Source organism: Barbus barbus, assembly GCF_936440315.1.
Source record: "Barbus barbus genome assembly, chromosome: 24".
NCBI classification, from domain to species: domain Eukaryota; kingdom Metazoa; phylum Chordata; class Actinopteri; order Cypriniformes; family Cyprinidae; genus Barbus; species Barbus barbus.
Window position 1 is genome coordinate 25,677,216 of NC_136752.1, and position 15,070 is coordinate 25,692,285.

Consider the following 15,070-nt stretch of genomic DNA (forward strand, 5'->3'; position numbering starts at 1 on the left):
AGGCAAACTTTGCCAGATCCTGACCTCCAGCCCGTCCTGGAGTAATGAGGACTACCCTCTCTTTTCTCACACGCACACATTTTCCTCCCTACATGTTTAAAAGCGGCTTGATTAATGATAGAGAGAGAAAAAATTAGGGTAGAATACAAATGGTAGCTCTGAGAACTTTGAGAAAACAAAGTAATCCTTGTTCTCACACCAGTGTGTTTTTGTAAACAGAGATGCTTTGATTGACTGCCTGTGGAGCGCTTCAGAAGTGTTCAGATGCTCACATAGAAAAGCCAATGCTTAAGTTTCTTCAGTGAATCTTTAATCGATTACAGTGAGCTTGATTTACAGCACCAAACTTTATTTTTTATTTGTTTAGCCTCTTTTCTTGTTCATTCCATAATCTTTATTTGTTTATTTTTTTATTGTTCTCTGTAACATTGCCATTCTGGTTGCCATTTAGGTTCATTATGTACGTTAATTTCTTTGCTCCTATTGGTGGTTGCTGCCAGTGTTGGGGTAACGCATTACAAGTAATGCAAGTTATGTAATTAGATTACTTTTATCAAGTAACTAGTGAAATAATGCATTACTTGTGAAGTGCAAGAAAATATCTAATATTAATTTCCAGTGATAATGCAATCACAATTATTCTTTTCCATTTGGAATAATTACGAAACTTATTTACACTGTCTACACCTTGTTGATTATAATGGGTGTGTTTGAGTTTGGTCGTGTTGTAATTGTCATTTTTCATGATTAGCTAATTGTGGCAGCTGTAATTGTGATCTTCATCATTTTTCAGATTAATTGCAGCCCTAATACCTAGAAATAATACTCTGTCTTCAAGAATGTGGCTCCTTCATCTACCCAAATTAATTTTTCATTGACTGGCCTTCCGTTGTGCTTCCTTACAGATAAAATCATCCGCCATAGGGCCTGCAGTCTGAAGGATACTGCACATGCCATGATCGCCTCTGAACTGGACCCCGAGTTTGACCGCATGTGCGAGGAGATCAATGAGTCCCGCAGGAAGAGAGGTGACACAGCACTTCAGGCTGTCCTTAGCCCAGGGTTTCTTTGAGCTAGACTGACATTGTGTATCGCATCAGAAAAATGCCACAAACCAATCCTCTTGCTCAAAACACATGTACACGTGAATACTTAAAGTTGCTTATTTATTTAATGCTCCCATTTTAGACCACTTAAGGTTGATTTATTTAGAAATCTCTTCTTATTCCCTAGTGCTCTGTGGCATTCACTTTATAGGGAACAAGTCATTTGAAACACAGAAACAGTATCAACATCATACATATGTAACCAACTGTATTAATATAGGGCCCTATGATTTCCGTGATGTATATGTAATATATGACTACTTGAATATATGACTACATGAACTCATGAACATGATCTCTAGAACAGCTCTGAGAGTCATTTCATGAGCATTTTGCCATTTCTTTTGAGAAAAATTATCATATGTACAAACAGAAACTTAAAGGTCTTTACATCAACCCGTCAAAATAAAAGTTTGGTTTAACTTGAAGAAACTGTGACCGAAATATATCAGTTACTTAGAGATACTTTTAATTATTCAAATTTAATGAATCCATTAAAATGGAATCCAGAAAATTAATGGAGAAAATGAAAATTTGAAAATGTATTTTAGAGCCTTAATTTTTATTTTTAAAATTTTAATACACATGATTTCAATTAATTAGACTTGCTTTTTGATTAATATTTTTTAGTTTAACCATAAAAACAGTCTTGAAAATTTTAAATAGAAAAAATGGAATCCAGAGAAATAAAAAAAAATAATGGAATTTGGAAAAAAAATATTAAATTACAATATATTACAAAGAAATTATAATAAATGTATATTTCTGTTATAAATATGTTATCCTATAAATAAATGCATTTTATTTTTTAGAAATATATAATTATTGTAGTATAAATACATTTACTGTCTGTTTAGAAGTATTTATGTACATTGTTATTGTTATGTATATTATTTATTATATGTATGCAAATAAGGAAATGAATGCATATAAATAATTAATTTAGAAATCCTTTAGAGACCTATGAGTATCATTTAGAATAGTATACAAATAGGGACTCAGCCCTAGATTTTAGCATGCATGCCAGCACCTTGTTTAACACCCATCAGCACTAACATTAGTATTAGGGGTTTAATCCTCAAAGGCACGTAATGTTTCTCCGTTCACTTTTAAATGAAAAAGAAAAAAAGAGTTCACATTTAAAGGCTGTTGCGAGAGTTTTAGCGACCAGCACCTCCACCACCCTTTAATCTCCAGGGGGCTTTTCTCTCAGAATGATTTACCTCAGATTCCTGTAATTCATTCATTTTGTGTCTGCTGTAACGAAAATCTAGCACGGCCCCCTTCTGGGCCACCCCTCGGTTCCTTTTCATTTTGCGCTGGTTCAGTTGAACGAATACGGTGGGGTAAAAAATGACCTGCTCTAGAGAAGTGCTGCTGAATATTTTATATGGTGCAGTGGAGAAGTTACGGCTATCGGTATTGAGGTGTGTAAGTTTCAAGCAGGGCTTCATCTGGATTAAAGACCACCATGAAGTGGCTTGATGAGAACATTTTTTTTCTTTTGTTGCTTTATTTCCTGTTAAAACAGAAAATTAGGATTAGGCTTGTCCCTTATTTCCTTTCTTTCTTTTCTCTTTTTTTCCCAGCGTGATTTACTATTTAACATTGCTAGTTAGACCTAGGTGGTATCAAGGGGCAGGGCAATTATTCATCTAGAGTGCATTTGATTGGACAAAATGAGTGAGTGCAGGATGAGTCATCAATATTTTCGTTCTGTTTTCCCAGAGGCCGTAACATTATTTGCTGAAGTGAATTTTGTCTTGCTTTACGAGTACTAGCATAACAACAGACAGGCTCTAACAGCCACAAAACCTGATTTAATGGGATCTTTAAGAAGTTCTCAACTGTGTGATAAAGCCCACTACCAAGTCTTTATGATTTTCTAGTCCTGGCTTGAATCCCTGCTTCAATGTAAGCCTCTGGGATTTTTTCATTTTAGCATTTGGCAGGCAAGAAGATGATTTTGTAGAATATGATGATGATAATCCCCTTGTGAGCCACCATCTTTCTGAAATCATCTCTGAAGAGGCCATATATTTTCATGTACAAGGAGTCATTTATACTGTCTGGGGGGAAAAAGTAGTCTGATTCTATAAAGACTAATTTTTTTTAAATATAATAACTGAATTATTAAAAATAAATACTTTTAATTTAAAATTAAATAATTTAATTAAAATTATATAAAAAACACTACGAATTAAACACTGTTCTTGAAAGGAAGAACATTGCAAGGAAGAAAAAAAGCTTCATATTTGTTTTCTATCTTTCTTAGCAAGCATATTGTCAGATGTGACAGATATTTGTTCAGTTCAGTCCGAGTCTCTGCAATAACTTCTGTTTTCTTATTCTCCTAGCCTCTCAGACCACACTGCAGCCGCCCGTCACTCCGAGCACTGTGGCGTCCAGGAAACCTGTGGGAGAGGAGGCAGGATTAATCAGTTCTCAGGGTGATGGAGTGGACAAGAACTGCAGCAGTGAGTACATGCAGAACACAACAGAGATTGTCAAGGTCTCTGCTCTTTGTGGGGCAGCTTTTAGGCTAGACTATTTGCAGGTGATGGAACAAGCTGTACTTTGACTCGGTGTGCTGAAACAAGCACTGCATGGTCCGACACGTCTGCTAACGAGGGACAGTGTGATTGTGCAATGGGTTCATGGCCGCTCAGAGAATAAGGGGTCACTGTGCCCCGATAGAAGTCTGTAGCTTCTCTGCCACTTAAAACAGTGGCTATAATAGAGAGGTGAGAGTGGAATTGTGTGGTATGACATAACTGGGCGACCGAAGGCATGTCAGCTGATTGAGGCTGTTTAAATACTTTACATATTAAATGTTCTTATTTCATCTGATTAGGTTTATTTGTTTATTTTTGTAAATGGATGCAAATTAAAAGATAAGATCATTTTAATATATGTAAAAATAACACGCATATTACTAATGTCTACACAATCTTTAGTCAAAATCTGAAAATTGGTTCACATTATTCGATAAATGTGAAAATATTAATGTGAATTATTATTTTTTTGACTTAAGAGTATTCCTGTATCATTGCGGTATTGTGAGGGGAAATTGGATGCTAACCAGAAGATAACATTATTTAATATTTTTCCTCTTAAGATATTATTGTGAAAGATTTTTCTAAAAATTTGATTCTTGACATGAGATCATCAATACAGTATTATGAGAAGTTATTTATTTATTATGTAGCTTAAATGCAATGCAAATGCTATGTAAAAATATTTTTAGATGTTTTCATTATTTTGGAGCTCAATTTTCAGTTTCCAAAAATCGCTGTATACTAATCTGCAGTTTCTGAGTTATAAATTGAATTTTACCATGATATGTTATACTACCCACCCATAGTTGAAAGGTTTGAGATTTTTCCAACCAAAGTTTAGCTATTACTTTCTCGAGTGATTGGACAGAATTACTCGGATGCAGAAAAAAATCCTTTGACTGTAATAAGCAACCTTTCGTAACACCCTAAATAGTTCTCATGGTCCTTGAATACCTTCCAAAGTATGATTAATAGGCCTGGGAAAGTCATAGCAATTAATAAAATCTTAAAAGTTCATTGAAGTCATGTACAGTTTTGTTGTGTACACATTGATCGTTGAGAAACTAATTCTTAGATTTGAGATGATTTTTTGAAAGCAGGTGTTGCGACTGTAACGCCGCAGAACTTCTCCCAGCATCAGAGCAGTGCCCTCTGGTTGCACTCTCTCACCGCTTCCCCTCTAACTGCAGCACCAGCCAGGTCAGTCCTCTCCTGTGGCCGCCCGGCAGATGGGGAGGGATGCTGGGAAGGCTCAGGGGCCACCAGGGTCAGAAAGTACTATTGGCACCTACTCTGTGGCGAAACGCGCTGGCACATCCGTGCAGCAGCTGGGAACGTGTTTTATCACATTCATCTCACATCTCCGCTTCAGAAAAGCTTTTAGCTGGGCCTCAAAAGAGGTTGTGGAGGAGTGGCTTGTTTAAACCTATCATGCAGCCATGTTCCCAGATCGAGCTGTGAATTGCTGAGAGCTGGCATTACCACCCCTGGCGCGATAAGCAAGTTCATTCTTGCAGCTTTGCCAGCGTGGACTCGTTAGATTGCGGATAAGTCATCGGATGGCAGTCGTGGGATGCTTCCACATGCACTTTGGAGATTTAATTAGCAACTATCTCATATATAGTGGATCTGATGTATTTGGACAAGTGTGAGCTTGCTACAATAAGGACCGGTCATAGGTTGTTTATTTTTAGATTGTATTGTGTTTTGGGTGTTAATCTTTCATTCAGGACTCAACTAGGATTTGATGTTATGATATTCAAGATGTCTGGATCATGAAGTGAATCATAATATTGTGTTTAGTATATAGTGTAAAATCAACTTTAAATTTATATGGCAACTTTTTACTCGCTTGTTTCATCTGCATGATTATATTCATAGTAGGAGTGGGCTGATAGACGATGCCATACCCCCGCAATCCGCCGCATCCCAATACCGTGTTTGGACAGAAAATGATGTGTACTAACGGAACCCCTTAAGGGAATAAATCCGAGATGGGTGGAAAATACATATTTCAATACTTTCTCTTGCAGTTATGTCATTAGGTAATTATACAGTATTGTATATAATTGCAGGCATCAGGGAGCCGCAATTATGCCTGGCATTAAAATTGCTTTTGAGTGCACGATTGCTTTTTAGTTTCACTTTCACTTTCGAGATTCGCGGTTGCACGAGTTACTCTATGGAGCGGCAGTACTTACCACACATTATACAAGATTAGATGTTTGTCAGTGGTGCTGATCTGCAAATCATTCGCCATCGTCTTCAGTCTTCTCTCCTTATGTGGTAAGTGAAATTTTATGTACTGTAATGTAACAGGCAACCGTTAGCAATCGTTATGGGTTTCCCGTGTCTTTCCGAATATGGATTCACACTTCGGGCACACCCTCTCACTCCCATACCCCCCCTATATACATTTTGAGAGAAAATAATGCTGAGCAATGATGCATTAAGTTGATAAGAAGTGTCAGTAAAGGCATTTATAATCTTACAAAAGAATTTTTGAATTTCAAATTTTTTATTTTTTAAACAATTTCTGTTCTTTTGAACTTTGTATTCATCAAAAATTGGGAAAAGAAATGTCACATTTTCCACAAAACTATTATGCAGCACAACTTTTTTCCTACTTTGATAATAATAAGAAATGTTTCTTGAGCTTTGAATCACCATATTAGAGTGAATTCCAAAGCATTAAGTCACACTGAAGACTGGAGTAATGATGCTGAAAATTCAGCTTTGCTTTCTATTTTAATATATAATTTATTCCTTGACGCAGTTCTTTTAAATTGTAATAATATTTCACAATATTACTGATTTTACCTAGAGCATTCTTTAAAAAAAAAACATCATATCAACCCTAAACGTTAGAATGCTTTTTGTATGTATATGTTTTTGTGAAATCCATCCCTGGGAAAGTCATGGAAAATGTATTCCTATACAAACTTCTTTTATAGTTATCAAATTTAAATTTTATTTTATAAAAAAAAAATAAAGCAGCAAAACCCTGTCCTCTAATTCTCTAATTTTTGTCCTGCACTTCCTCATCCTGCCACAAGATGTCACATGTCTCTCTGATAATCTTACAGACTGTCTAGAACCATAGAGTATAACAGCTCAAAGAAAAAGAAACACAAAGAATGATTACATCCTTGAGAGATGAGAAGGTGGCTGTTAGGTGCAATAAACACCTCGGGATGAGATGGGTGCGCTCCTGTCTGCCTGTGTTATTTTTCTTGCTTGTGAACATGAGGTGAATTGAACAAAACTCAAGCTTTCAGCTCCTAAGAGCTTAAGCATTTCATCTACTTTCCATCTGTTTTGCCCAACAACAGACACTAATTTAAAGGAAATCTTCCTTAAATTTGCCTTATCCCCCAAGTGATTAGTTTTATCTTTGATGCTGTCAAAAAAGCCATTAGTAGTGTTTTTCTCCTCCTTTTAGCGGGCTTAATGGTATTTACTGATTCTGGGCTCAGTTGACCATTTAATTGATCCAAGGAGCATCATCAAGCTTTTGTGTGCTACAAGTTATTCTTAAATTCAGACTCTTCAAGCCAATGCTTGCCAATTGATAAATCATGTCCCTTTGTCCTTGAATCAGACTGAACTGGCAACAACAACAACAGTGAGAGGATGGCAAGGAAATAGAGTATTCCAGGATAATCCAGCTCTCATTAAATAATTTTTTTTTGTTTTTTGCTTGCATGGTGACATTTTCATGACAGTTAACGCATTTTCTTCAAAAAAAAAAAAAATATTTTTTTTAAGTTTTGTAACTTTCATTATTTTCAATGACAATTTTATTCCCCAAAACACTGCAATGTAGTTTTTATTTATTTTGTTAAAATAAAAATCATTAATACAAGATTTTGAGCGAAGATCAAGCTCAAAAGAAGGTAGTTTTTTTTTTTCATAAATTTTTGGAGAACTTTTAAGTATTTTTTTTTTAAAGAGAATAATTATATTATGATTGTTTTAGATAGATCGAAGGATGGATGGATTTTGTTCTCAATTATTTGGTGTGAAATATAGCCTGGACTTGTTCTTGACAGACTTTGACGAGATAACACCTTGTGGTAATTCTGTGTTCTGGTGTGAAACTATTTATCATATGATGCTCTATATTTAAAATAATACCGTGCTAGTACCCAAAGCAATATGACAGGAGAAATGACAAATGAACCATCAGATCCAGAAGCCTCAGCAGTCTTGTACCAACATACAAGAACAAAGAGCGATGTGTTTCCGCTGTGGTCCGCTATTGTCCCTATGCTGAGTCAGCCGCCCAGCACCGACTCGTGGAGACGGCAAAACTAAGCAGTTCTATTATCAAGGTCTTTTATGGGATGGCAGAAGGGATATTTAATCCCTGATGCCGTCCAGAGCTGCTCGCTTTCCTGCTTATCATCACTGTTATCTGATGCCGAAGGCTGTGAACGGTTGCCAGTGCTCTAAATCAGTGGCTTTCCACTGGTTTTGCTTCAGAACCCAGAGTTTAAGCTGCAACTCATCACTGTTCCAAAAATTGTTTATTGTACAAGTAAACTTTGAAATATATTAATGTTACACACACCCAACAATATGCAAAAAAAATTCTGTTTAATGTTAGTTATTTATTGAACTATTTATTTTGCATTGTGACATTCATATTCACATGACACCATGTTTAATTTATTTAAATCTTTTATTCCTTGAACAGTAATGGGTTTTAAGCATGAGAAGAATATCACGAAACCTATCCATGTTGACGTTTGTCTAATTTGGCTGTAGCTTCTGCCGAGTGAGTTTGACGCATTGGCCTTTGACGTTAGAAGTATCATAAGAAACTCTTTAAGAAATAAGAGGTGCTTTCTCAGTTTATATGGAGATGTGTTTGGGTGAGACTCACACATATGGAAAACATGTTTTATACAGACTAAGAGTGATCAGAAATCCATTCAGGAAGGGGTGACCGCAGTCCACCAGATGCTCTCCTGAGATGTTGGAAATATGTTTTATCACTTGGATGTCCTTCTATATGATGAGGTATTGTGTCGTAGTCAGAAGTTTGCCCTTGTGTGGAACTTTTTCAAAGCTTAAGTGTTATAGTTGTCATGATTATATGTGGTGTTCGAAAGCAAGACAGCATTTTTTCCCACTTTTTTGTCTTGTTGCTTTTTCCTTTTTCAACCATACCCTGAACCATACAATCTGGACTTTGGTGTCCATTCAAACAGATGGTTATAAAAAAGTGGTCTTTTTTTAGCTTGGCAACAGCTCAGTGAGAGTTGTGGAAGCTTGACTGTTGAACATACTGAACATTTGAAACTGGCAGGGAGTGATTTTTAAAGTTCAGCCTCGGAGCAGATGTAAAAGTAATACTGCAATGTTTTTAATTCTTGGTCTTTAACTTTAACAGATGTCTCGCTCTCGTGTTTACTTTCAAATTATTTATATGTGGGAAACGTGCTTTTGCAATTATATGCAATACAACTTTTTTTAAAGTTTGAAAATACATTCAGGGTGTCTAATAATTCACTCTGTTTACTGCCCACTAATGCTTTCTGCGTTTCTGTTCCATTAAACAGTGCATTAAATCATTTATATTGAAGGAATTGTTTACCTGAAAATGAAAATCTGCTGAAAATGTACTCATTGAGCAGATTTGGAGAAATGTAGCATTGCGCCACTTGCTCACCAATGGATCCTCTACAGTGAAGGGGTGCCGTCAGAATGAGAGTCCAAACAGCTGATAAAAAAAATCACAATAATCAACAAGTAAGCCACACCGCTCCAGTTTATCAATTAACATCTTTTGAAGTGAAAAGCTGCATGTTTGTAAGAAACAAATTCATACAAATTCAAATGTCTAATTTCAAGCTATTCCTTTATTACCTATAATATTTAGAATAAAAATCCATGAGAGGCTGACTGATTTTTACCATGGTAAAGCTCATTGATTCACTTCATATGGAGAAGTGTCATTTAATCTTACTCAGAGGCCAGCAAATATAACAGTAAAACCTGGCATTACGCTCAACTAGTAAATGCATAAATCAGAAATAAAATAAAAAATCAGCATATTAGAATGACTTCTAAAGGATCATGTGACTCTGAAAATACTGCTTTGCTTCACAGGAATTAATTAAATTTGAAAGTATATTAAAATAGAAGACATTTATTTTAAATTGCAATATTTCACTATTATTTTGTGAAATAATATTCAGTATTTTTTATCAAATAGATACAGCCTTGATGAATATAAGAAACTTCTTTAAAAAAATTTATTGATCCAAACTTTTGAACTGCAGTGTATTGTACAGTAAAAATGTTTTCTCAGGTAACCTAAAATATACAACATTTAGTTACATCAAGGGTCAAATCAAATATAAATAGCACATTAAAGTTAAAAGTTACACACTTTTTTGTGTGCGTGCTGTACAGGTCTGGTATAAAGAATGCTTTTGCTCAGGTGCCCGAAATGTCCGCGCAATAGAGAAGTTTTGCTCAGCAAGAAAATAAATTAGAAGGAACATTGCTCCCACGGGTCCTTAAATTTGATACAATTAAATTGAAGAGTTTTTAAGGCCTTATACCATTTAACGTATTTAAACCGGTCTAAGAAATAATTTTTCAAATTGCCTTTTTAAGATTTTTAAGAATTCTGCAGATACCTTGTAATTTGTAAAATAGTAAAATAAAACTCTTTCCTTGATATTAGTTGATATTTGTGTATTGAAAATGTTTTTGATTGACATTTATGGTCTTTATTTTATTTGGGCTAGTTAAATTAATTTTCGGGCTACCAAAATCTGAAGAATACCTGCCCGAAGGGCAACCAGGGATTTAGAAATTTTGTGAGCCCTGAAATGGTAAGCAACTAATTTGTGCCCACGGCTGTGTTTAATTTCCCTCGTAGAAAATCATTGCTGGGGATAAATGTGAAAGAGCGTTTCATATTAAACTGTCGTTGTCTTGTGCACAAATTCAATGCTGTATGGATTGAAAGAGCATTATTTGCACAAGGTCTTGCAAGTCTTGTGCAGTGCTTTTTTTAGGAGTGCATTTCAAGTATTACCAAGTAAAAGTTCAGTCTTTATTGAAGATTTAAAGAAGTATTCTTGACATCTTAGAAATGTGGGTCATTTGTCAATTGGGGATTTTTATTTTTTTGTCTATTGAGGTTTAAAAAATGTAGAAATAATTTTTAAAGTGGTTGTTCTAGTTCAGGGATCACCAGACTTGGTCCTGGAGGGCCGGTGTCCTGCAGAGTTTAGCTCCAAGCCTAATCAAACACATCTGAACCAGCTAATCAAGGTCTTGCTTGGTATACTTGAAACTTCAAGGCAGGTGTATTGAGGCAAGTTGGAACTAAACTCTGCAGGACACCGGCCCTCCAGGACCAAGTGTGGTGACCCCTGTTCTAGTTTAATATATTATTCTTAAAGTATAATAGCTTTTTATTTTATCTTAGTATTTTTCTTCCAATTTTATTAGTGTTGAAATGGTTCATTTAGCAGAATTTCTCCTTTAAACTTTTTTCCCCTCTAATAAACTGATAAAAATGTCATGGAATTCCACTCTATTAATTAGAACTTGATAGAGTGTTTAGAGCTGAAATTATATTTGTATAACTGCTTTCCTAAATGCTGGCATTATCATCATGCAATACACGTTTTACAGTAAAAATTAAGCATTTCTTTTCCAAAGAACAAGAGTTCAGTGATCAGAAATGCCATTTATTAACATTACATTACCAAGCATGTCAATATTTTGACTGAATCAGTCATGTATGTGTGTTGAATACTGTTATTGTATTCTTTTTATATAATTTACCTGCCTATATAGCTCAGTCATTTATAAAAGAGGGATCTGTATGAACTTGCATTTCCACAGCCGTGGCCTTTTCATCATATACAGTAAAAAAATAAAAAATTAGATCTTGATGGCAGTTTCTCTTCCACACATTGACTCTGTATCATGGCACTTATAAGCTAACCTTTGCACAGATTAAACGCTCTTGCTGTCTGGTTTTTCATTCACGCATTGTCGATCAAACATGTCAGGACTTCAGACTATTATCTGGACTTATAGTGAGTTCTTGGACAGTTTGGCATGTAGAGTTAATGTTTGTGATATGCAGCATTTTGCTTGACTCAGTTAATCAAACGTCTATCTTGTCATTTCTGAACATGTTTTAAGCCCCAAGATTGTGTTCTTGCTAATTTCTCCTTTGATATTTAGTAGATGAGCAATTTATAGCTGGAAATCGAAAATTGCAGAGCTACGTCAGGGAGCCATCTGCTGAATTATGAAATTTGATTAATCTGTCAGGATGATATTGATCCAACTTGCCACAGTCGTTAAACCACAAATAAGTTTTGTTGACACCCTTTAGAGTCGCAGATACCATCATTGGTGCTATTTAAAGTCAGCCGAGGCTTCATCGTGCGGTTCTACTGTGGTTTTCGCGCAAATAACTTTTGTATCATTTCGAGTCGAGTATACTGTTGCCATTTGCCTAATTAATTTAGATGAGCAATTTAATGAGCTAGATGGAAAACAGATCCCAGTACAAAAACAACATTTATTTTAAGCAACTCTTCTTTTTATGATTTGTGCCGCAGCCTATGGCCTGAATAATATATAACTTATATTGCGTTGGGGCTCCCCGCTTTGTCCAGGGAAATCTTGCCGGCACCAAATTGCACATGGAGAGTGTCTGTGCTCTCCTTTTAGAGTTTAGTTTATTTCCCTAATATGAGCGCTAATTGACTTAATTATGGAGATGGCGTGTCTCAAAGTAAAAGACTTTAGTATTCAGGGGCCTAGAATGATCATTTCAAGCTCCCAGGTTCGTACGTGGAAATCATATCAATTGATTCACTTAGTTTTGAAACTACTTAAATTTAGTCAAGTATTTCATGTTATTAAAAATAAAGTTTATTACCTCTATGAAGAATTTCTTTGCAGCCTACATTCTTAAAAATAAAGGTGCTTCAAAAAGTTCTTCAAGCGATGCCATAGAAGAACCGTTTCTGGTTCCACAAAGAACCATTCAGTCAAAGATTCTTTAAAGAACCATCTCTTCCTTACCTTTTTATAATCTGAAGAACCTTCTTTCACCACAAAGAACCTTTTGTGAAACAGAAAGGGTCTTCAGATGTTAAAGGTTCTTTATGGAACTATTTAGACAAAAAGGTTCTTCTAAAGTTATCGTGAAGCACCTTTATTTTTAAGAGTGTAACTTAAGTAAGTAATGATTCAGTCAATAAGAATAAGTCATTATTATGTTTCCCTAAAGAAAAAAGGTGGTAAATGCACTAATTTTGTCAACTTACAGGAGTACACTGGCAAATTGACAAATACGTAGATGGTTTCAGACATAATTATGTTTTTGAAAACTACTATTCATTTCTTTGTGTGTTCATGTATATCTTCTAGACAGAAGCCAGAGTGATGGATTTATTGAATTTCATTTTCTGGAACAAAACCTTCAAATTCAAATCAAATCAAATCAAATTCAAATTTTATTTGTCACATACACAGTCATACACAGTACGATATGCAGTGAAATGCTTGTACGGCAGCCAGTGACCTTAAAAAATATTAATAAGAAGAAATACAAAAGAAAATAAATTTAACTAGTAAATAAACTGTACAAATAAGGGCATATATATATATATATATATATATATATATATATATATATATATATATATGTATATATATATGTATATATATATGTATATATATATGTATATATGTATATGTATGTATATATGTATATATATATATATATGTATATATATATATATATATATGTATATATATATATATATATATGTATATATATGTATATATATGTATATATATATATATATATGTATATATATATATATGTATATGTATGTATATGTATGTATATGTATGTATATGTATGTATATGTGTATATATGTGTATATATGTGTATATATGTGTATATGTGTATATGTATATATATGTATATATATATATATATATATATATATATATATATATATATATATATATATATATATATATATATATATATATATATATATATATATATATATATATATATATATATATATATATATATATATATATATATAAAAATTTTAAAGTGGCAATGCAAAAGTGACTTATGAAACGTTAAAGTGACTTATGAAGTGTCATGTGCAATGGTTCAGATATATAAATATGTATTGCATGAATGTGTCCATGATTGTCCAGTCAATGTCAATGTTTCAAATATATTACTCCTGTGTGATGGTGTGATTGAGAGACCTTATCGCCTGCGGGAAGAAGCTCCTCCTCAGTCTCTCTGTGTTGGTCTTCAGGGAGCGGAATCGCTTCCCAGACCGCAACAGAGAGAACAGTCCATTGTTGGGACCTTTCTGACTAACCCATTATTAAACTAGTCATCTTTGAGTCAAGGACATAACACAGGGATCAAAACTATCATTTGCATTTGCGACTGAAAATTACTGTGTGCGACTATGAAAAAATATTTAGGAGCACCTGTGCGACTGACCCGATCAGCATATTTGTGTTTGCGCTGAGGAAGCTTTGAAGGTTTCTAATGTACTTATGTGCTTTTGCCACGTTGAGTAATGTATCACAGACGTATCCTCTCATTATAACAAACAAAGTGTAGACCATGTAAATAAGAGATTCATTGTGCAGTGTAAGGAGCTTCGTTGGTTATTATGGAGTTTTTGTGAGATCGCAATGAACTAAGATGAGTGACAGCTTTTAATGATTATTAAGGGAGTTTGCAAATGTGATATTGATTTAATACAACAGTTCATTAAACAAGAAGTTAATATTAAGTGACTTATATTGTCTGACTACAATTTTTGCCTTATTTTGCTCCATTTCATCAATGAAAATAGTTTCTAACAAAGTCTCAGCCAAGCCGCTGCGCATCTCCATTCAGCGGTGTTTCATTTATGAATGAACTGCATTTTTAAACAAATCTAGTGAGTTAACGATTCATTTAACCATTCATAAAGACAATCACGTACTTCATTCCTGAATGAATCACCCGTTCGAACGAATCAATTAAATGAATGATTCAGTGATGAAATCAGTGACACACCGCCACCTAACAGCAGTTTTAGTTTGTTTAAAGTATCTTTTCTGTTATTTAAATCATTTAATATTTCTACATTCAAAATTGCATATTTAAAACATTAACCTCAACTTGCATTTATGAATTTAATTGCACTTATGCAATCTCTGAGCCACATTAAACATCTGTAAATACACCTACAAGCCACTTGTGTATTCTTCTGTGCCACCTCTGTAGTACACATTTATTTCTTAAATACTGTTTTCATTTGATTGGTATCTTATTCTACTTCTTATTATACTTGTTTTTATTCTGTAGTTTTAATTAG

General features: G+C 34.3%; 1 protein-coding gene across 3 annotated transcripts in view; it reads left to right on the forward strand.

Moving 5' to 3' along the window:
* LOC306843718 (ATPase family AAA domain-containing protein 2B-like) overlaps positions 1–15,070 on the forward strand; it is a 105,982-nt gene that overhangs the window by 54,288 nt on the left and 36,624 nt on the right. For all 3 annotated transcript variants that reach the window (XM_079375354.1, XM_079375356.1, XM_079375355.1), the window contains exons 23-24: positions 906–1,028; positions 3,464–3,583. In XM_079375354.1, the coding sequence (XP_079231480.1) occupies positions 906–1,028; positions 3,464–3,583 (243 nt within the window). The remainder of the gene's footprint in view (positions 1–905; positions 1,029–3,463; positions 3,584–15,070) is intronic.